Here is a 24512-nt window from a genome sequence, read left to right as displayed (position 1 = left end):
GTGCAGTTCTGCCCCCACTGCCGCTGCCAAGTGAGGCTGCCGGTTGCTTGAGTGTCCTTTATGCAGCGTGCGCCTGGTGGTCAGCGGCACCAGCTCTGCCACTGGTGATCCGGTGACGTGCTTGTGGTGGCTTGCGGCTGATCCCACAGTGCAGCGAAGACGAACGCTGACCACGCGTGTTGATAATAACCTGCAACACAGAAGCGTTGTCTTAAGCGTGCAGTTCTGCCCCCGCTGCCACTCCAAAGTCCATGCCGCTGCCGCTGCCGCTGTCCGTGACAATTACACTATCATGTGGCCGTTGTGGCCGAACGGCCCCAAACCACCTTTCAAAGTGGGTGTCGTCCATGTCCTCGTGGTAGTCGCTGGTCTTCGTATCCCGAAAGATGTCCGGGCACCCACCGACGAAGCCACCCTCGCTGTCGATGTGCGTTACAATCAGGCGCTATCCTTTTCCCGACGGCTGCTTCAAACCTGTCGTCAGACCGCGCATGAAGGCGTCGTGGTGGGAAGCAACGGTCGTGTCCCTCCAAACACTCTATATCGGGTGTCCCGTATTCACTCAGGTTTTATCAAAGTAGAATGTGTTTCAGTCTTCAATCCTGTAGCTGGCGATGTCGTAGAGGTACTTCGGCTGCCACACGCCAATGTCGTGCCGCTCCATCAGGAGCGAGTTCCGGCCCCTCTTCTCATTCCTGAACCCGATTTCATTCCGTAGGCGGCGCACAGTACATGGCTTGAGAGGTGTAACATCCCCGCTAGGTTTGAGATCCGCAGAAATTGCCTTCACTGTCGGGATCCCATTGCGGCGAAAAAGGCGATGCACGGACGGTGGCAATGCGCACTTCGTGAACTCGTAGTACACCTCTGTGCGTCGTCTCTTTCCACCGCTTCGCGGGCGCTTTCGGCAGGGTGTCGCAAGATTGCAATCGTTATTTTTAAAAAAATATCGTTTTCTTTACGTCCATCACCTAACTCAAGCTGATTCCAAGAAGATCGCTCATTGTCGCGACCGTTCCTTCAACGCTGCGCTCTTTGTGCAGATGGCGCAAGCGAACGTTCGCGTTTCGGATCATCTCCCGTCCGCAGCTGCAGATGACCCAGCCGCTTTTGTTTTTCTTCTACCATCGGCGTGGAGTGGATGCGAACGCACCACAATCCTCAGTCGAGAACGATGACGCACACTGAGACGCGGTTTCTTCAGGCTCCAAACCGTAAAATAGAACCGGCAATACATAAAACAGAAGCAAGCGGTTGAGGGAAAACCCTGAAGAGCACAAATTTACAATCAACAAATAATGGAAACTTACTACTCAGGATAACGAATGTTATTTCACGCGTTGCATTATATTGGCAAATAAAGAATTTTTAGCTCAGGTTTTTATCTCGGCTCAAAATGAAGTCGTCTTGAAAAACTACTTTTTGGTGCGGACTCACTCAGAAAAGCTTGGCTCCAAGCACTGCCTGCAGGTGCAAGGCGGCCGGCCGCAACGTCATGGGGGGATTCCGTGACGCCCCTTTTTTCTTGACTTGTATCCGAGTATAGATCGTTGATCCGTATTTAACACGAAAGTGTTTTATGCCCGGGTGCAGCAAGATCTCACCGCCATCATGTCCGTCACGGAAATGACATCGCCAGAAAAAGTTCTATTGACGCGGCTCCGCCCGTATTCGAGCAACCAACTATCTCGCCACAACGGGAGTTACAAAGCGCTATGCCAACTGAGATATCAACTCAAGCGCAAGAAAGGTCTAGAAATAAGCCTTATGTCTTTCCCACAACTTCTTTCATTCAGATGGTGCTGCCTTATAGGAGAGGCGAAGCGAAGTAGTTCACATGACGCTATTGAGGGCCGACTGTTGGCGCCTCGATGCCAGCGTCTTCGTGTACGTGGGACGCGGGAGAATTGAAGCACCCTCCACCACCTACTGCTTTCGTTTTCGGTTTCGGTTCGGTTTCGTTCGCACGCTGTATAAGCGGCTGTGGTTCCACTCGAATTTACGCAATGTTCCGGCGCGTGCAATCCAGTGTCTAACGGTGCCATACCGATGTAATATAAATAGCGATGTGCAACCTCATGTGGATGCACAATAAACATTTAAATGCTCCCGTGAAGGCACATTTCACTTTCGTGTTTTACCGATTTCTTTGAAAGAGGCATCAACAAATTTTTTTTCAAAGATGCAACATCTTCGCTCCCATTTTGTTTTTGTTCTATCCTTACGACACGTTTGTTTAGCCCTGCTATTTCCGCAGTTGCTGCTTCATTCCAGCGGTAACTTCATCGTATTTGGTAGGCATCTCTTTAAGAGAAGCCTTAAAGGCGTCAGCGGTTGCCTTAGTTCCACTTAAGCCGTCGACTTGGGATTTTATTGTGAGCAGCACAGAACGTCTGCGGTTAATTTCAGTGATCTCGTCTGCGACGTTCATTTCTGTGGTTCTATCCGGTTTCGTAGCTTTCAGATGATATTTGGCGTTTCCGAATGTTCCGCACCTCAAGATTATTTCGTGTCTTGGTTTTCTTTTTGTATCCCCGGTCTGTTACTCCGGAGCAAGATCCACGTTGCGAACATTTTTTCACACATAGATGATGTCAAAGAGAATTTGCCGTCATCAAATAAGTTACTGCAAACACGAGATGTGTCCAAAACGCGCCCAGGCCCACTCAGCAGCATTGGCAACCAGTCTTTCTAAGTAACCTAAATACCAAAACCAACCTACAGCATAAGGGGTGATGCTTAGTTTTGCAGCGTTACAATGCGTTGCCACTTCCGCTGAGCGAGTTCGCCGGAGCGATGAACCGCAGAATCCTTTTCACAAAATGTGTTACACTAGCCAAAACATCTTACATAGGCAACTCTCCACTCTCTATTGGTTTGTTATACATTGCCGGCTGAATGCATTATGTCTGGTGAAAATGCCGCTTTGACTCTTTTAACGGGCATAAGAGATTGGTTGGGTGGCAGAAAACGTAATCTGAGCTTCCCTTCTTCAACTGAGGCCGCAAAAGGAGTCACAAGGTAATCACTGTGGTAATACCAAAATTTTCCTGTTTCGCCCGCTTTCGGGCTTTTGGTGCCCTTAAACACCCCACGCACGCGTTCGTGGACTCCGAATGAGCTTGTGAAATACGAATAAGTGACAAGGCGTGATTGTACCGTCCCGAAATCCTTCTGGGATCTTAAATGGGGGAGAAACACTTGCTACGGTCAGTTAGGAGAAGCAGCTGCGGCATGCAGACAGTATCATCATCACCAGCCGATCTACGCCCAATGCAGGGCAAAGGCCTCTCCCAATAATCTCCAGTTACCCCGGTCCTGCGCTAACTGCGATCAATTTATTCCCGCAAACTTCTTGATCTCATCTGCCCATTTACCTTAATGTCACCCTCTGCAACGCTTGCCTTCTCTGGAGATCCACTCTGTTACCCGGTTAATGACCAACGGTTATCCAGCCTTCGCATTACATGCCCTGCCAACGTCCATTTCTTATTCTTAATTTCTACTAATATGTCTTTAACACGCGTTTGTTCCCTGACCCCTTCCGCTCTCTTCTTGTTCCTTCATGTTACACCTATCACCTTCCGTTCCATTGCCCGCTGAGTCGTTCTCAGTTTAAGTTGAACCCTCTTAGTGAGATTCCAAGTTTCTGCCCTGTAGGTGAGTACCGGTAAGATGCAGCTGTCATACACTTTCTTCTTCAGGAACAATGGTAGGCTGCCACTCATTATCTGATAATGCCTGCCGTTAGCACTCCACCCCATTCATATCCTTGCAATTATATCTGCCTCATGGTTGGGTTCCAGGGTGACAACTTGGCTCAAGTAGATATAATCGCTTTCCGATTCTGCTGCCTCACCACCTATCTAAAACCGCTGTGTTGTCCCGAAGTTATTGATCATTACTTTGGTTTTCTCCATAATACTTTTCAGGCCCACGTTTCTACTGTGTTTGTCCAGTGCTGAAAGCATGCTTTGCAATTCGTTCCCCGAGTTACTTAGCAAGGCAAGCTCATCAGCAAATCTTAGGTTAATCAGGTATTCTCCATTAACACTGACTCCCACCTGTTTCCAATCCAACGCTCGGAATACTTCTTGTAAACATGCTGTGTATAACATTGGAGAGATTGTCTCCTTGTCTGACGCCCTTCCTTATAGGTATTTTACTGCTCTCCTTATGGAGGATGATATTAGCTGTAGACCATTGTAGATATCCTCTAGTATTGTTAGATATGGTCCATTGTTGAATGGTGCATTGTTTACTGGCCAATATGGTCAATTGTTGAATAGCCTTTACTGAACCATGCTTGTTCTTTAGGTTGACTGAAGTCTAAAGTTCTAGAAATTCTGTTAGCTATTACCTCGATAAGTAACCGGTAGGCGATATACAGTAAGCTGGTCGGCCTGCAATTTTTCAAGTCCTTCATGTCACCTTTCTTTTGGATTAGGATCATGTTCGCGTTGTTCGAAGATTCCAGTACAATTGCGGTCATTATGCATTGCGTATGCAGGTTTTCAAGTTTTTCAAGTACAATTTCTCCGCCATCCTTCAAGGGGTCTGCTGTTATCTGATCCTCACCAGGTGATTTGCTCCCTTTCATTTCTTTCAAAGCCTTGCTTACTTCTTCGGTCGTTACAGGTGGGATATGTCTATCTCGTCTGAACTACTTTCCCGTTCGGAATTATCCTGGATGTCCCGGCTACTGTACAGATCCCTATAGAACTCCTCAGCTACTGTGACTATTTTGTCCCCAATTGTGATTGCATTGCCTTGCTTGTCTTTAAGTGCATACATCTGGTTTTTCATCACGCCGAGACGCCCCTTTACTGCTTTCACGCTACCTCCGTTCTTCACAGCGTATTCGATCCTCCCCATGTTATACTTCCGTGTGTCAGCTGTCTTGCGCTTATTTAATAACTTCGAAAGCTTCGCTAGTTCTATTCTCTCAGCTCGGGTGAAGATTGTCATGATTTGCCATTTCCTAATTAGATATTTCGTCTCCTGGGAACGTTTGCTAGTATCCGGTCTCGTCATCGTGCCCGCGACTTCTACTGCACACCCCGTGATAACACGTGTAAGGTTTTCGCTCGCTTCCTGTGCCGTAAACTCTGCTTCCTCGGTAAGTGCTGAATATCGGTTCTACAGCGCGATCCTGAATTCTTCTACTTTACCTCTTAGTGTTAGCTAATTCATCGGCTTCTTTCGTACTAGCTTGTTACAGTCCCTCCTCAAATCTAGCCTAATTCGAGATCTTACCATGCGGTGGTCAGTACACGTTACCTTTCCGAGCAGTTCCACATCCTGCACAATGTCAGGGGTATCGCATATTACGAAGTCTATTCATTTTTATGCTCCCCACTCGGGCTCCTCCACGTCCACTTCCGGCTCTCCCGTTTGCAGAAGAAGGTATTTATTATGCGTAGGTTATTCTGTTCTTCGAACTCGACTAGATGTTCCCCCCTGTTATTTCTACACGGTAGTTCCCAACTGCCGTGTGCCCAGCCTGACATTGTCATAAGGATATCTATTGTTTCGCAGGGTTTTCGGTGACTCGCCTTCCTCAACCACCACGTTCTTTCTGCGGTGAACGGCGTATGGCAATGTTATTAATGGAGCCCGCACAATTTATTTCGCCGATTTGATGTTCTGAAGCATTCTGATAAAGCAGACGTGCGTCAATGTCACCTAGTGCTGAATATTAAATGAAGTCCACGCATGACTTGATTAGAAATTCTTCATCACACGTGTAACAGCACCAATAAAAATGATGCCGTTTTAGCTTCCAAAATACAAAAATGTTCTGCTAAAGCGGCATTCCTTGAGAAAAAAAAATTAGTATCAGGTGGCTAGATTAATAAAGCCATGCGTTCTTCGTGAGGAGCGAGTGTATTCAGCGGTTTTCAATGTGGTATTAGACATATCTTTACCACCGCGTGCGATGTAAATCCAGAATGCCCGTTTCCACAAGAGCACAGTTTCCTGCCGAATACTAGAGACGGCAGAGAATATTGAGGAAAAGGTACTAGAAAGCTTATACAAAGTATATTTCCTTCTAGTGGAAGAAGGGGCTGATCAAGAACTTTCATCTTTGAATTCATATATTCAAAGTTGATTATTATGATGATAATAATGAATAAACTTCATTCGTCGCAGTAGACGGGATGGCATTGGGGCCCCTACCAGGTGATAGACGTTCTTAGTCCGGGATGATGAAAGAAAAATAAACTGCATCATATTTATCATTTGATACGCTATAAATGATCAGATGGCAACTGCCCACTTACCTTTGGGGAAGAATTTCCTGCCAGAGCGCCAGATGATTGTTTGAATAAATTTGTCTCAAACACGGTGAAAAGTTCAGGTATACAATGCCGAGGCAAAAGTTTCCATGACAAAAATCAAAATAAGGTCTACACCTACAGCCTGAATACGGCGCCAGGTGGCTGGTTATCATCGGTACCATAAGCCAGGAGGTAACAAACACCGAACTCTATTATCTTCAATTCTGAGACCACTAGTATTCATGCAGTACACCGTTATATTCTTCGGCTAGCGTTAAGCTGCGGCGTTGGGTGGCAACTTTTTAGTAATATATCGAAACGTAACGATTTAACACTACATTAGCCAACTTACCTGTGGACATATCACTAAACAGGACTAAAGAACATCAATACCAGGTAACCGGGGCGATGTCGCGAATTCATTTTTGCTCGAAATTTCACAGCGCAATTAAATGAAAATCGTTTGCTTTTTAATTACTTGCCTTTGTGTTAAGGCCGGGGCATCGAAAGCGAAAAATATATACTAATGTCGTTGCCGGGCGTCCTAAGTTAGTATTTTTCACGGTGCCTATCTAGACATGCTCATCTTATCCTTTCTGCACTGCATAAGTACACGGCTATTCGATTATGGAGCGAAGACAGTCGTGGGAAAAGTACCATTTTTTTAAGATGTGTACTTTGCGCGATCCTCACCTAAGTTTTGTCAGCTTCATCTAGGTGCACATTTCTGTAAAAGTCAGTGATATATCTGAGATGCGCTGAACCGACGTTGCGGCACTCACTTCTCCGACAGTGAACACACACGTACATGAGTTCTATTGCCTTTTTTGCTTCGTTAATTTGTCCCTTAAGCATTAAAGTACCCGGTAACACTGTTGAACTTTATCATGTACTGGAACTTTTTGCCGTCGCCGAAGCTCTGACGATGCTCTGTTGCCGGAACTCGGACAGCACAATGTATTCGTAAATTATGTATTTAGTAGGGATTTCCTTTCCTGCGAATAAAGCGCCGTTAGTTTGTGTTTGTTGGAGTGATGTTCCGGGGGCATAAAGCAAATAGCACATGCGAAAAATTACTCCAAACAAGTGTTAATGGGCATTCGGTGTTTCGCACTTTGACCTTGCTTTTACCTTTCAACTTTGACCGCAATATCCCCAGGAAGGAACCTGATTTTGTTCGCAAAAATCAATGCCGTGATTACCACCAAGTCACATATGTTCTTGCTCAGTTCGCTATCCCCTGCATCACCACAGCTTTCAAAACAGTAATAATTCTAATTACGCTTTGTCTTTAATTGTTGAAAAATTCAATTTTTTTGTGCACTACTCTGCGTGTCTGCGCACTTCTACGTAAACACCAGACACTTTACACGTGTGTGACTTGTACATCTTTATTTTGGAGTGTGCCAAGGGTTTTTGCGAGCACAGGAATGTGCGTTTTGTTTACTTTCGGACACCAGAGCTTGAGGAAACTGATGGAGTCCAATTTATCGTGGTCGGCAGAGAACCTCAGTATCGTCGCTGGAGATGCGCTGCGTAGAACGAACGGAAGAAAACAATGAAAATTTATCGTCCTCATCATCATCACTTTGAGAGTTGTGTTAGGGTAAATAATTGTACTCCTCTAACATGCTAAATACACGATCATAAACACGCGTAAATGCGTACAAATGCAGCTATTACAATCTGCGGAATTGTCACTGGCAGCCTCCCATACCTGCAGAAAATTAATTTATATGCACAAGTAGTTACATAACAATGAACGAGAATTACGAAATGGTGGGCATGAAAAGATTTTTTAATATCTCCTCCCCCACTTGTACACAATGTGTGCGGGGTTGATGACTAAAGAAAGAAAGCCGTCGTAGTACTGATGACAAAAGTACTTGCACCAACCACTCTCAAATGACAACAGCAATAATAATTTTCCAACGAATAAATAAGTTGTCATTAAAACGAATGGTCTTCCAACGATGCGTACACGAAAGAAATTATAGTGGGGAAAGTTGACGTCCTAGCGAAATCTGTAAAGAGTACCTTTGCTTGTCTAATAAGCACGACACAAATGTGTTATTCGAGAGAAAATTGGATTCTTGAATTATCAATGTAGCGTAGGACGCAGCAAAATTGCACAGAAAGACGTTCCCTGGCCGGGCATGCGCCTGCGAACAACTGACAAGATAATTATCTGAGAGATAGAGCGACATCTTCCAGGTAACGCCAGGTTCGGGAAGATTGCGATCAGCCTGGAGTCGCATTGTTGTGAATTACAGTCATAATATTTGTAAGGGTAACCATGACTCATGATTGTCTATGGGGATGATGGGCCACTGGGGTCGGAAGGTCAAAAATACGGAAAGAAAAAGCTTATTAGAGGCCGTTACTTCCCATCACCACCTACCAGCGTCAAACCACTTCTCGAATAGTGGTAGGCGGCTTTAGCATTGGCAACCAGCCTGCAATGTAATTCATGCATATAAAGCCTAGTCATCGTTTGCGGCGAGTGTAGGAAGTATGATGGCTTCTAAACATTTCATTAACAGGACAAGATTCCCACGTTTTTTTTAGTTCAGTACAAGTGGAACATCCGGCTGGCAGGACGTTTCCAGAAAAGCACTGCTGCGGTTCCCCTTTTGAACAAAGCTGAACCAAACTCCGATGCTTAAATCAATTTTATGGTAACCCTATCGTTATAAGCTTGATGTTTTAGTCCCATATCCTCTGTGGATATGGAATCTACAGCATCTCAAAAGTGCTCGAAAAACAGCTCTTTCAAAGTGCTCGACCGAGGTGTCAGGGTTTCCCTGGTAAACATTTGAGACATGTGCATATCGAAAGACGGCACAAGGAGTAAAAAAACTTCTTTTGTTAAAGCGACGTGAATTCTGCCTGAAAAAATGAAATTTCCCGTAAATAGATTGAGCAAAATGTTCAGTTGCGGCAGTGGACCACGTTTTTTGCGAGAGGGCATGCATAACTTATCCATAGGCAGGTTAACATCGAATTCTTGAACAAAATACCACGTTAAAATATTTGTGTCCAATTGTGCTTTTCCAGAAATTTGTCGTTAACTGCAGACTATTATTGGGTTCGCATTGACTCTCGCATTTCTTACGAACCATACCCGGCATGCGGTTTAAAATCTCTTGTGCAGCCTTTAGCCCCATGTTTATTCGCCGGTCGCGAGCACGACAGCGCCTGCGGCGTCCACCTGCAATAAAAATGGGGTATTTATTAGTTACCTTTAGCTGTACTGTACATAGTGACATATCAAGACCGTGATCTGGTGGTTAGGGGGAGAAAAGATTGTTTATTCTGTTATTGAAACTGTACATACATCTGGCCTACCAAAGTCACGTAAGGCTTGAATGGCAGAGCAGAGTAGTGATGAGAACCGCAATAAATTAACAGCAGACAATGAGAAAATGCATCTCACAAAAAAACCAGAGAACCACAAGTTTGGGAAAGTGAGGTGTACATATACATACATGGCAAAGACACACGGGGAGATACCGGCAGTGCCTTTTTTTCTGTTTCAAAAAACCTTTCTGAATTTGTGTCTTGAACTTGTCCTAGAGGTATAACCAAGAAGTTGGTTGTGCGCAGACGGGCCGCAGTAAAATATAGCTCTCCGTACGTACCATGTATTGCAACAGGGAATCAAGTAAGGCTGTTTTGGCCGGAAACTACGCGTAGTGATATGCAATGGTGTAAAGTTATTCTGTCCAGAAAAGTTTAACTTGATAGCTTCACTCAACCAATGATGAAAGTTCAGTAAACGTAAACCTTTGAACACATCACTCTTATAGTCGATGTTTAAATAGTACCGTTTATTATTAAACAAAGAACGGAGAAATAAATCGATTCCATTTAGGCAGAGTTCATTCATTTTATTTATGCGGACACTTCCTGTGATGTGATCTCTGACAAGACAAAAACAAGATAATCTAACATTCTGTTCTTCATACGACTGGAAAGCGCAGACCTAAAAAACGTGATGGTCCCGTACAACTTCTTCCGGCATGCCTATATCATGGCTAACAATGACAGAACGGCAATTTTTTCTAGCGCACTAGCTCACAATGCATTGTTACGCACGGCGAACGTCCAATTTTACGGATAGAAGTTGTTTACCTTGCTTTCTCTCTAGGCGCTGTTCTGTACTTTGGTACATTTCAAGTTTACTACTTCGACAACAGCTTGCGCCTTTGTACTTTCTGAGTGTAAAATTCAAAAGTTCAATGACATTGCCTGCCTCAATTGTGCATCCACTGGGCTGATATGGGGTAAACATTTTTAGGAAGAATATCATTACAATAAAGAAGTTACCTTCAAACAGGATTGATTGAAACAGTAAAAGAAATGGTACTATTTTACTGCCACTTTCATCTTGCAATTTTTCGCCTGATCAGTGCAAGAGGCTTTTACATTAGACTCTCCGTGTTTCATTTCAAGGGCTATTTTCATCGCGGAATGCGCCATTTGGAACTTGCAAAATACAAAAAAATATGAAAGCTTGGAGATCCTTTGCAGCGGGTATGTCACATTGTGAGTTGTGTGAATCTTATGAACTGTTATAATGCAAAGCGCCAGACGGGGTATTAAACCACTGCCGCCATGCACCTATGTGTGGGAGCAAAACTGTGTCACTATTGGCACTGGCGGGAAAGAAAAATTGGATGGTTAAGCCTAGAACAAAACATAATTGCGGGTGTGATACCACAGTTTTTATGCATAAGGGCTGCTGGCGCTAGCTCAGCCTGAGGATGTGAGGAACTTGAACCTAACTTACGAGAGTCCGGGGACATCAGTCGTTGTCAGGGGTTATCCCACACACGGGCATTTTTTCTCCACTTTCTGTCTTTCAAAATTATTCGTCTGTTTCAATGACTTTCCGCATTCTCCCCTTTGCATTCCGAGGCACTCTTGATTTCCAACCTTTATTTTTGTCATAATTTAATGAGACTGATTTCCGATTCTGATTGGCTACATGCATAGCGAGGGCCTCTGTTCTGGCAATCTTGGTGCCACAAGTAGCTTCTGAGCGTTGAACGCTGGTCGACCACTCTCGACATGTCGTAGACACTCGAGTCATCGCCCGGGGGTTAAAAAGAAGGTCCTCTTCTCCCCTAATAGTCCGAGTGCCGCTGGGAACAACCCCCACTGTAGGAAACAAAATACCTTAACATAAATACCCGAGAAAGGGAAGGGGAAACAGCCCCGCCTGTAGCGTATTGGTCATCGCCCCAGACACGTATTCTGGAGGTCACGGGTTCGGATCCCACCCGACGAGCATTTTTTTCTCCACTTTCTTTCTGTTTTTCTAATCTCTTTATCTTTTTCAATGACCTATCGCATTCTCTCTTCTTTTCCGACGCATTCTTGACTGCCAACCCTTATTTAGGTCTTAATTCAACGAGGCCCTCATTTCCCATTCAGATTCGATACATGCAGAGCGAGGGCCTCTGTTCTGGATGTCTTGGTGCCATAGGGAGCTTAAGAAGGTTCAACGCTGGTTGACCACTCTCGACATGCCCTAGACACTGGTCATGGCCCGGTGGTTAAACAGAACGTCCCCTTCCCCCCGAGTAGTCCGAGTGGCGCTGGCTACCATCCCCAAACACAGGAAACAAAAATACCTGAACATAACTACCCCAGAAAGTGGAGAGGAAAAACAGCCCCGCCGGTAGTGTAGTGGTCACCGCACCAAACCGGTATTCTGAAGGTCATCGGTTCGGATCCCACCCGGTGGACATTTTTCCTCAACTTTCTTTCTCTCTTTTTAAATTCTTTATCTGTTTCTATGATCTACCACATCCCCCTTTCCTTTCCGAGGTTTTCTTAACGGCCAACCCTTATTTTCTGTCTTATTTTCAACAAGCCCCTCATTTCCTATTCTGATTCGCTACATGCATAGCGAGGGCCTCTGTTCTGGCAGTCTTGGTGCCATATGGAGCTTAAGAGGGTTCAACGCTGGTCGACCACTCTCTACATGTCGCAAACACTCGAGTTACGGTCGGGGGGTTAAATGGAAGGTCCCCTTCACCCCGAGAAGTCAGAGTGGCGCTGGCTAGCACCCACAAGGACAGGAAGAAAATAGGTGAACATAAATACCCGAGAAAGTGGCGGGGAAAAATAGCCCACCCGGCAGCGTAGGAGTCATCGCACCAGACCGGTATTCTGGAGGTCGTGGGTTGGGATCCCACCCGGCGGGCACTTTTTCTCCACTTTCTTTCTTTCCAAATTCTTCATCTGTTTCAATGACCTACCACATCCTCCCCTTTGCTTTCTGAGGTTTTCTTCAGTGCCAACCCTTATTTTCTGCCTCACACACACACACGCACACACACACACACATATATATATATGTGTATATATATATATATATATATATATATATATATATATATATATATATATATATATATATATATATATATATAGGAATAGTTAGGCTTGGTTTATACGTAAACTTGTTGTAATATTTGCCATGTGCAGTTCTAGGCCTGGTGGGAAAAATTTTTGCAGTGAGCAACAAGTAAAAATTTGTGTTTAAAATAGGACTATTGCTTGAGATGTGTTCACGCTTTTAGAGCCTCAGTACACAATAACACCGAATCTTCGGCGGACATAGAATGAAGGATGCGCAAAACTTCAACCAAATAAGAGACATCTCAATTGCCCCAAACAGAGGCACCTGCTTTGATATCATTCCAACCAGTACAACAGGCACGCCGTCTTGAGGAATGGCTGCCACCGATCATGAGCAGGGCCTTTGCATATCTCAGACGTGGTTAGTAACAGTGACCTCCCCAACAAAGTTTAGGTGTTTTGGGTAACAGAAACCACAATTGCGCCGTTTTCCACAAACAATGTGAGGCACAAAATTTCTGTGTGCGACTTATTTTTTAGAAGCTGCCGATGGTTGTTATTGCTCAGCGTCATGATTAAGACTACGTTTACGACCCGCCAAACATACATTATGCCCCTAGTTTTGTTCAGGAAACAAACAAATCTTTTCAAGCGTACATTCAAAAGAACATTCCGATGCAAGAAGCATTGCAACATTTACGTCCTGAGACGATTGGAGTAACTTACCTGATCCCGCCGCATCCCTTGCACGGCTGGCAATTATAGCGGCTGCAATACCGGCCCCTAGACCACCGAGTGCCGTGGCTCCAACCAAAGTGCCAGCAGCAATTGCTGCGGCTAATCTTGGGTCTGAGAAAAGGTTAGAGAACGGAGAAGAAGCAACAAAAATCCATTGCAGTTTTGATAACATTGCCGACGACTTCATAAACTCAAGCCTTCGTCAAGTTGCACCGCAAACACGCAGTATTTTTTAGGTCTTACTACCTGTTTCCCCACCACGCTGTTGCTGTGGTTGTTGGAAATGCTGGTTATCAGCTGTGAACGTCAGGAGGTTCTTTTGTTGGCCTATTCACTCTCTTCTGTGCCCATGGCTCATGCCGTTCCCATTAAGTTCTCATGTCACAAAAGGTGCGGATTCAAACATCCCTCAAAAGTGTCACGTTTGATGTTGTAGCGGTGACACCCGAAAAAAAGGTGTTTGGGGCCTTCACAAACTGCGGAGGTAGGGCACAGGCTGGAGGAAGTAGGCGAAGCTATACAGAAGTTTCGTAGTTCAGGCTGCATTGGGTGTTACCCGATGAAGGACAGCTTTTTCTCGCTTTAAAACCAGGCTTGTATATTGTTTTAGTGGCGATTTCAATAAACTCCGGTGGTCACACCTCGGAGGCCAATACACTGCCAGCGACTGTGGAATTCTTGGCTAATATTTGTCGTAGGGCGGTGCGCACTAGACCGATTATAACCAACAATATAAACGCCACGTTCTTCCGCTTGCTGGATACTCAACAAGGTCTTCCAATTTGCCTGCGAATGCCAGCTTGTGGGCTGTTTTAGGCGCATGAAAGCAGACGAATATGTGTTACTCCTTACATGAGCATCAAGGATCCTTAAAGACCTACGGGAGTATTGCTGCTCGTTTAGAAAACAAATAACTTGGGTTGGAGAAGGCTGCTGCTGCTGCATACACATCCGTGCCTATCTGTTTGAAACGGTGTATACCAGCCTCATTTTAGGCCGCATTTTCCCCTAATTGTGAATTAAGGATGGCGGTTGGGCATATATTTTTTAATATATAACTGGTGCGCATGAAGTCCGGAATGGAGCGCTGTTTCAAAAGAAGCGCTGGATGAAGTTTGAAAGTTACTATTACACAATTTACGCAGAAATATGCAAAATAATCGCGAATGTACCTCTTTCCTTTGCTTGCTGCTATGACTGGAAGAAGAGTGGTTTCACGGAGAAAGGACTGGCCCTCTCAAAAACTTGACGGCAGTGGTCAGCAATCCCGCCAGTCTGGCAATAAATTAAAATTCAATGTGCCTGAATGGGCATTTCAATTTTAACTCGCAGCCTGCACCTCTGCCACGTGGCGCACATCGAGCCACGCTTCGGTCCCTCTAGTGGACGCAACACTACAATTGCGTTGCACAAATGAACCGTCTGCAAAGACTACAGATCTATGGCGCCGTAAGGTCACTACAACTAATGAGCATGGGGCTTGGGTGTAAAGCCAACCTTTCTTCTGTGCAGCGTCCTTTACCAATACCTATCTTCCCGTTCTTCTCTCAAACCTAAATCGAAAAGTGCAAAAAAATTATTATATATATTGCACGAAAAACTGCAGAACATATCTATCTTAGTAAAAAAAATGTGCGCTTAACCCAAACAGGCTACGCATTCACAGACCAGAATTTGTCAATCCAAAAGTTATAAAAACATTATCCTCCAATAACGCCGAATAACAGCATTCGCCAGTTAATACAGAAAATGCAGTTATGGGGGTTTCTAGATGGGCTTTAGTTTATTCTAATCAAGGACAACATTACGCTGTGGTGTTAACAATGTTTTACATAGTTCTAAACTAACGCCTGCGAATTTAACAAAGTGGCATTCTCTTTAGTACCTACCTGGTCTTCGCAAACGACTGCCAAGTCCAAGGCGCCCTTGTCCTGCAGAAAAAAGAAATGTAAAAGCTGGGCAAAAGGTCTGAGCGCGAAACTGGTATGTTGCGTTATTTAAACCACACGTTTAATGCACAAGATTTCAGAAGACAAAAGTTAGACACAACTAACGGTGCATAGGCCGAATTTACAGGGAAGGTGCAACATGCCATGAACAACCGATCTTCACCAGCGAAATGCACATGTAAATGCAGAACAGATCATCCAGTATGACTAGAATGAATTCTGTGCCCTCATCACCATTCTTTCCTACAGCCATGAGCACTGGGAGAGCGCCATTACAAGTTGTTTTTAATAATTGCTAGTTCGTTATACATCATGGACTTCTAACAGGTTCTACAATCTTGTTCATGGAGCTGCAGCAGTCTCGATCGCGGCTACGTAATAGCGGCGTGTGACGCATTTCTCTAGACGCTGTGATGGCTTGAACTCCCCGCATTTAAGGGAATAAGTGGGCCCTTTTATATATAACGGATTTCTATGCAATTCTAGCTGACCGTCAAGTTAGCTCATTATCAGCCGTTCTTTAAAAGCGGCAAGTGTCTTCAATGCGCCACGTGTATAATCACTTAATACCTACATTAGTAGATGCAAAAATAAAGAGTAGACCGAACAAATTGCGCTTTCCTATGAAGAGTAAGAGGCAGCTAAAACAATGGTGGAATAAAGGGCCCAATAAGGAATCTCAGTGATATCAGGTGGCGCCAACAACCGGGAACTTCCCCGGTTAGTCTTAGCCCTCACGCTAGCCTGACGTCTCTGGGCTGCCTATGTTATCCGTTTGAAGAAGAGGCACAATTTCTCTAAGCAATTGCCACTGTGCAATTTGCAAAAATGTAGGTCACAATAAACTTCTATTATGAAATGTAGCATTTTTTTTTCAGTTTATAAACACAGAATACATTTTACCCCCCGCCCTCTCAACGGAAGACACCACCACAGGATTGGATACGTCGCGGCTTTCTGGTATATTCTTATGTACCCGTTTCTGCTTGATTGTGGCTGATCCTTAGTTAATACGATACTCATAAGGGCGTATTATATGTGGCCTACTCATCCCAAATAACGTGGGGCCGGTGTTTGAAATCATGACGTTGACAGTGTTCCCCCACACCGCCGGGTGACTCTGCCCGCCGTAAACGCTTGATCGTAGTAGCTCGCTACGGGCACGCTCTGCTGCGAGAGAATACACCCAACCACAGTCTGATTCTAACTCCTCTAACACCTGTTTATTTTGTGCAAGCGTATCACCGGAGACGTTTTCTGCATACATAGGACCCCTGCATTTGAAATTTGTCTGGTAATTTAAAACTTCGCTTTAAAAGACCACTTTGAATGATAGAGATCGTTCAAAGCTAGTGAAGTTGTACGTGATGCTCGTGTAGCTCCAGGAAAGCCGTTACGCATGTACTCATGGAGCTCATAATTTTAGGAAAAATAATTTTGCGGCAATTTTTCGTGAGCTAGTTTTCTTAAACCTACTCTGAAACAAACGCAAAGTACAAGTTTGGAGGCCGGTATATTTGAGCGTAATATGAATAAAACTTTAGATGCGATTCTTCTATTGAAACTTCTGTGTCAATCGGTTCAATGCTGTTTCCCGATGTTGCGAAACCACCTCAAGTTTCTTGATTTGTTGATTTTCAAGTTTTACGTGTTTGTCTTAATGACTGCGAATAGCGGAAGCACACATATCGGCCGTGGGATGCTCCCCGTAGATTTTGATGTATACTAGTGTACCATAACGGTTATACCAAGAATCAGCACTAATTCAGTAGTTTTTTTAATATAGAGCAGTTTTCACATCTGGCGCAGGCTTTGTAGAATGCAAGCAATCGAGCGGAGCCGTTGCCATGCATTTTTTAATTTTTTTTGGTGTACTGAGTACCTCGTGCGCAGCGGCGTCGTTAGCTGCTGATCTGTGTACTGTCGGTAGCTTGCATTGGCGATTGACTGCATGCAAGCAATTTCTGATTTATTCCACTATGTTTCAATAAACAGATCTATTTTTACACGTAATATCCTAGTAAATAAATAAAATAGGCCAGCTTTTGCTTGCTTTCAGCGAGAGTTTAACGGGACTTTCTACGAATATTTATTTTTGTTGGCTAAAGGAGGTGTCGGCACAGTTCTCAGCACAGCGTGCCTCACCAAATACCACAGCACCAGGTTTATACCCGGGATGCCCAGACACGTAAATCATAACAGGCTACTACAAACCTGCGACGTCTGCTTTCCTTCTCCGGCCACGTCGTGCAACCTCAACCCGCTGCACTAAATGGAAACACTAGGGGAAGGGCGTACATATATGCAAGATATAGACACAGCAGGAGTAAAAGTTATTTCGGCAATTATTTTGGACCTTTTGCCGATTCAATGTAAGAATGTATACTAGAGTAGAATTCTAGCGTTAGAACAGCCGATAGCTCCCACTTGCATAACTTTAGACAAGGAATAAAGTGCTCACCTTCCCGTCTACGTTGCCAAAGACGGTGAAGCAGTCCTGAACGCACGGGACCTACAGGGCCATTGGCAGCCGGGCTGCTTAAACCACGGCTGCTGTCCAGACCACTGTAGGTGAAGTCGTTAACGTTTTCACGATTCGGCCAGCCAGAGGGACCTAGGTGGGATGTCAACAATCATTCAGAGGTTTCCTCTGTTGAAAGCTCTACATAGAACTTCTTAACACAAACCCGCCGTAACACAAATCACATACAATAAATATGCATACAGGTCTTCATAATAATACCGAGACGTACGCCATTTGACTAACCCGAATTCAATAATTTGCATAGGTTCACTACATAAAAAGACTTACGTACGTGCCGATGGCTTGTTACATCACACAGCACGGAAATTAAGTATTGGATTTTTCACCTACCTATGCGAACTTTCACAGGAGGCGCCACATCAGCAGCATAACCACAAGCATCAATACAGCTTATTCTTTCCTCCAGCAAGTTAGGAGGGCTATCAATGTTTGTAGTTCACTAAATGTTTTTTGCACAGCTGCAAATTTTCACAGTTGTTGCCTACACTGGTATTGCACAAAGCATAATATTTTATTCATATTTGTTTAAATCCTTGAGAACGATCGAACCTTTTTCTCGGTATCAGTTAAGCTGGAGGCAGCTGGCCTATATTAAGCTGAAAAGTACATATTGGGCTCAAGTAAAATACAGATAACCTATTGATAACCTAGCGCAGTTTTCTAGTACTTTATGGTGATTCCTTTGCTTTCTAAAATGTTCCAGAATTGCTACGAAGGCTTCACCTAATTTTCACTGCACGCAGCAGGTAAAATTACGCATTAGTTCTCTTCCTGTGATATAGCCGGCGAGCTCTCATAAAGAAATCAAAATATGTAAACAAAAGCAGTTACACTTTTTAGAAGACCTATCTGACAGTGTGCAACCCCTATTCTCAAACAGGCAGGTGCACACCAAGTACTTTAAAATCGAAGCTCTTCTAACGACTACATTGATCTTGATATTTCGATTTCTGGGCACCGACCAAACTGGTTTAACAGATTAATTAAATATAGTCAACTTACACCCTGAAACGTATATTAAAACATTGTAGCATATGGGCTTATTTTTCCTCTACTTCACGTGTTTAATTACTTCGTTCCACGCCCGATCTTTGGAGCAAGCGAAGCCAAGAGAGCCAAGTACTATCCTGCCAAGGGATCTTGCCTCTTGCTGGCACGGGCATGAACAAAGAATTCATTAGGATCACCTAAATATTTACTGCTCATTAAAATTCTCCGGCAAACACAGTAGAGTTCGCACGTCTTAGCAACAACGTGAACCGGTTTTCTCGAACGCCCCGATGTAAACAAAACAATCGCAAAGGGGCCGAAACCATTTTATTGCGCTCACTGTTTGTAACTGTGAGCATTACCTAATTCGTACACGGAAAATACATGTATCCTTAGAGAGGTTTCTTTCTGATTACTATATTGATTTTTTATCATGAAGTGGTATCCTATATTGGGGCGTGAGCCGTACCTGAAAATGAACTGACGACCGGTCCCGTCGTTAATTTTAAAACAACCCTCAAAAGTTTAGGAAAATACACAAGTAGAGTCCATTTTAACACAATAATTATCCATGTAAGTCCTCTCAGACATATATATTCGCTGTTTGAGTAACATTTGAGATATGGCTAATATTTCTTCCAACTTACGGCAATGTAACGGCTATACATTCGGTCATGTGAAGTATCGTAAGGATTTGACAACTCACCAACAGGTCTATTGTCAGAACCGGCGAGAGGTCGCGGCCCCTGCTCTGTATACAATCCTGGCAATGGTCCATTTTCTCCGTCACTGCTTTCTCCACTGGGTCCAGCTCTACCATTTGGGCCCTCCGGTAATCCAAATTCTGTGGTGTCTTTAAACAAACAAATCTGGCTTCATATTCGGAAAACGACTCGGTTCTTCATAAACCTCAAAAGTCTAATAGATCCATCTATTCGCTTAGCAATGAAGGCAAGGTATGTGTTTAGTTCCCCAACTGAGCGTTTCTGCCATAAATGAGAAGGTTTCTTCGTAACATATGATGTTTACAATCTCACCTCAGACTCAGGCATTCCTCAGCCAAGCGAACCAGCCCAGAGAGTAAAAAAGAAAAAGTTTCGTGTACTGGCTCAATGAACCTGCTCTACTTGACGAGTAGTGGGGAAAGGTACTACTCAGTTACCGGCGAACCGGCGAGGGCAACCTGAATTCTTCGTCAAAGGATTATCTTGTGAAGAACGCGCCGTTTTGGAGTTTCTTGTCCTTTCAAGGCCCATTTTTTCTACAGAAATAAGAAGGTTTGATTCCTTACCCCAAACGGAGTTCAAGCAGAGGACTGATATTGCACATCAAAATAAATCCCGGCATTTTTCGTGTGGCGGTGGGTTTGAACATTACATATTGGATTTAGGAGCCCCCCCCCCCCATAGAAATAACGGAGGTTTTGTATATCATAAGAGGCTCCAAACTAGTTGCTATTATTAACAGATAAGCAAACCCAATGCAAAGGGGTGTGATATAGAAAAATATACCGTGCTACTCAATTTACACTGATCACCGGTAATTTGCAAGAGTTGCCATTACACGAATGCAGGATAATCGGAATGAACTACCACTAAACTACAAAACGAAAATAACTGAAGCACATGCTTCCATAGAAACACCCTAAAGCGTCTTTAATTGCCATTCTCGCGAACTGGGAGAAATATTGTGTTACAAATTTAGTGCGCCTTCTGGGCGCGCATCCCTCAAAAAGAGTTTCTAAAACGCCTCTGACGACACAGGCAATTTCGCCGCACACCAGTAAGCAGCGGCGCCGCAGTTTTATCGCCCCATAAACCATCTATTCACCAGGGGAATAGCCTCGTGGCAATGTTCTGTTTTGTTGAGATGAGGTAATACGAAGTACCGCAGCTTTTTGATACCGTGGGTTCCACACGTGCCTCTGTTTTCACCAAACTCTTCATTTTGACTGGCGCGACTGACATTTTCAAGAAACCAATTTTTCGAACCATTGTCACACAGAAAAAGGTCGTTCCGTTGATGCATATTTTCAGCACGTTTTAAGAATAATTATCACACCGTTGCCTTATAGTACCAGAAATTCCCATCGGATTTCGCCGGTTATTGTGCACTAGGAGCAACATAAAGGCAGTTTTTAGACCTTTTGTGTCTCGGTAAAAATGTAGCAGGGTACATTAGCAGAACTACATCAATGGTGGTGGAATTCGCGCCATCACCTGTTCCGCCAGATATATAACAAAACATGGTATTGAAGGAAAGTTAGCTAGAGTAGGCCACTTGTGTAATTTATTGAGGTGACCCTATTTTATTTGTGGGATTTCTTAACTCAATTGAGAACGAGTTACCCACCCCTAAAAAAGGCAGTTTACTAATGGTCATCTTAAGGGAATGAATAATAAATGTTCGCTGATAGCGAAAAAAAACTGGTTTGTAAAGATCTCTGGTACAGGCGGGTACGCACCAGCAGAACAAGCGTATGCGAATGCTTGAATACGATGGTCTTACCCTTCTGATTCTTTAGTACATAAAATACCTTGTTTACCATACTTTTAACGGCACAATTTTATCAAGTGCTCGTGTACAATATTTTTGTCTCATGAAAACCAGCTCTATACTGCCCTTGTCAGTAAAAAATCTCAGTATACGTAGTGGTCCAGACATTTGTATTTACCTCCACCAGGGCTGCCAAAGCCGCCATTGCTGCCGCTGCTGAAGCCGCCAAACCCTGACGCACTTCCTGCAAAACCGCCTTCTCCACCATTCCTGTCCGTTCCGAAGCTCCCCGCCCAGAAGTCTCCTCCAAGACCAGAGCCCCGATTTGAAATTCCACTGGTTGGAAAACCGGTTTCATGGTTCCTGGGGAAGCCACTTGCTCCAAAGGCACTGCTAAAGCCCGGTCCATCCTCGAAAAGGTCCTCATTGCCGAGTCCACCACGTCCACCAGCACGTCCGGCAGCCTCTCCCCCAACTCCGCCGAGAGACGGGTCTGTTCCAAAAAAGAAGCCGAGCCGTTAAAAACGGTCGCAAGTGCAGCAGTAAACCACTACTCATTTGGAAAAAACATTCTCGTATATCGCAGACCATACGTAATTCTTTGTGGGGTGATAACGTACCATAACATTAAAACATAGGCCCACCGTAAGCAGACAGGGGTGGTGTTTAAACCGCATCTAAATACGACATTTCGTGCCATCGTGTCAAAGCAGAACGAGCAGTAGTTTCGCCATAAATGAAAAAGGACAACACTGGGGCACAGTGGAGCGGTAAGGCTATTGAAGGCAAGAAACAATGATAAGAAAAACAAACGTTCTAGAGTTGGGGTTAGAAACATGAAGAAGTAGTGAACTGACTTTATTATATTGCTTGGCATAGCTAACTTTTTGGCTTGTGATAAGTAATAACTCGTGAGGCTCACCCAGATCTAACACCGCAAAATACAAACGCCCGTATCAAAATCGAAAAAAGCGTCCTTATCGTTTGACTCTACAAAGATAATAATGTACACCTCGAGTTTAAGCATACTAGAACTCTTTTTAGCATTTACTTCCGGCCCTCTAAGGAAAGGTAGTCATAGATATAAGACACAAGTGCCGCTTTCGCGCTGTATAATCGGCAATACACACTTCGCAATTGCGCAATATACGCAACAGAAAATGGTAATGTGAAGACGGTCATGTTTGGTGTAAAATAACGGAAGTAGAACCTACTTTTTACAATCGAACCTACGTGATACAACATACAGCGGCCATTCTCTAAATGCGGCTGCAAGAATAATAAGATCACACTCCTAGCATTTTTGTTCAATACGTCTTCATGTATCCTAAAAAAGGCCGAATATCTCGGAGCATGGTGGCCTCTTAACGGGCGAGGTTGGGTTTGTGCTTTATAGGATTTCACGCTTATGTAGAGAGAAATCTCTGGCAAATATCTTCGCCGGACGACCCAGTAACCCGAGAGACAGAACGGAAAACATAAGAAAGACGTCATTTAGCATTGGTCTTCTGATCAACGTACATCGTGCGTTTCTGCTTAAAACAGGGATGAAAGGTTTGTTACGAGAAAATTACTAAAGGGCTGGTGAAGAGCTTTTCAAAAAAATTTTGTTGGGGGCATTTCTTTATGGTTTACGTGACGCTGACTTCGAAGCAGATGTTTATTTTATGTTTAAATACCCCTAAACCACCGTTTTTCATCAAAACAAACAACCCCTGCCCGGGGGCACGGCGAGAGCTCTGGCTGTCATTCGCGATTGGCTGGCGGCGGATGACGTCGTATTTGGAAGTGCCGGCGCTGCGGTCACCGCTCGGCTTAGAGAGCTCGTTCGTTTCCCGTTCAGGTACGGCCCAGAAAGTCCTCTGGTGAATGGAACAGTCATACAATCTTTCCTTAAAATAGGAGAGCCCAAGGGAAGTATAAATGCAACAAGTTTGCTCGAAGGAAGCTTTCAAAAGGGGTTCTCCCCCAACGGCACATGGCCAACTTCCGTTTCTCGGATGCAGGGACGCTGTGCAGATATTGGTTCGCCGCTTTCACTACCAGCGCTAGTCACAATTCATAGCGCAATTTTTCAACACACCATCATCCCCTTCCTCGCATGTGTAACTTAGTTTTTACATTCGGACATTCGGTACAAAATTGGCCGCGTGTCTGCTCCTTTCGTTGCAAATTTCATCAAAAGACGATAGTCTTTGTAGACATTTGCCAAGGAAATGCCCTTTCCTTTCCCGCTCACCTCTCATGCTGTTCCTGTTCCGTCGAGCTCATCCCAAGGTAAACACACTAAAGGTTTGCTGAAGGCGATTTGAATTTACCGCGTTGCACTGCTACGGGCGGGGTTTCTCGATGCCAGCGCTGGAGTACGGCGGAGACGCGCGCGAATCGAGACGGCCGACTTCAAGGTTTATAGAACCGCGGTGCCCTGCTCCACATGCCTTCCAAGCAGAACGTGAAACCTAGCTAGTGGAAACTTTCTTTGCTGCTGCCACGTGATTTCTCATATACCGCCAGGAGGTGGCCCGGGCAACAGCCGGCGGCGGAAATTTTCTGCAGTAGATGTAGAATATCATTTGCTATCGAAAAACCAAGCATCCAGAAAATTTTTGATAAAGGAACACTGTAAATTTCCCTCGTGTACTAATTTCCTGTCTTATATTTGCGTAATGTCTTCTTCTTCTTCAACAAAGTTGACAAGTATGAAACCTAAACCGTGCCCAGACGTTTACATTTGGGTGTGAGTATATAAGACTATTGCTCAGTAAGCATTTTACTTTGGACGGGTGGCTGAATCGAGTTACAGACAGACAGATGGACAGACACACAGACATGGAGGCAGACCAAACGTTGTTCGTTTAAGTAGCCAAAGAAAGACTATGGTCTTTAAAGCTATGTGCAGCGACCCGCGATGCACGCAAGTAGCAGCTAGCGATCTGTCGGTCGCCGCGTCGCACGGAGGTGCTGGTTCCGGGTCGCTGCGCGGCCGGTTAGCGGAACGTGGCATTGCTGCACGTATACGCAGTTTTAGAATAGGGAAACCTAACGTTGGTGGCCCCCCAAAATCTACAGGCACGCAAACGCAGCACCCTGTCCCGCGACGAGCTTTAGAAGAACGCCTCCCCCAACAGCTCTAGCCGGGTT

At 44.5% G+C, this 24512-nt stretch overlaps 1 protein-coding gene across 1 annotated transcript in view; it reads right to left on the bottom strand.

The window, feature by feature from the left end:
• Positions 1 to 7683: 7683 nt before the first annotated feature.
• The window catches only part of LOC144142966 (uncharacterized), a 47317-nt gene continuing 30488 nt past the window's right edge, over positions 7684 to 24512 (bottom strand). Inside the window, exons 7-13 of the mRNA XM_077674794.1 lie at positions 21550 to 21864; positions 19582 to 19728; positions 17802 to 17954; positions 15281 to 15322; positions 13380 to 13502; positions 9406 to 9492; positions 7684 to 7813 (exon numbers count right to left, since the gene is read on the bottom strand). Coding sequence (XP_077530920.1) covers positions 7791 to 7813; positions 9406 to 9492; positions 13380 to 13502; positions 15281 to 15322; positions 17802 to 17954; positions 19582 to 19728; positions 21550 to 21864 — 890 coding nt within the window. The 3' untranslated portion in view covers positions 7684 to 7790. The remainder of the gene's footprint in view (positions 7814 to 9405; positions 9493 to 13379; positions 13503 to 15280; positions 15323 to 17801; positions 17955 to 19581; positions 19729 to 21549; positions 21865 to 24512) is intronic.

This window comes from Haemaphysalis longicornis, unplaced genomic scaffold (assembly GCF_048455015.1).
Source record: "Haemaphysalis longicornis isolate Haplotype H1 unplaced genomic scaffold, Haemaphysalis longicornis Haplotype H1 scaffold_6, whole genome shotgun sequence".
NCBI lineage: Eukaryota > Metazoa > Arthropoda > Arachnida > Ixodida > Ixodidae > Haemaphysalis > Haemaphysalis longicornis.
This window is presented reverse-complemented; position numbering and strand designations above follow the sequence as displayed.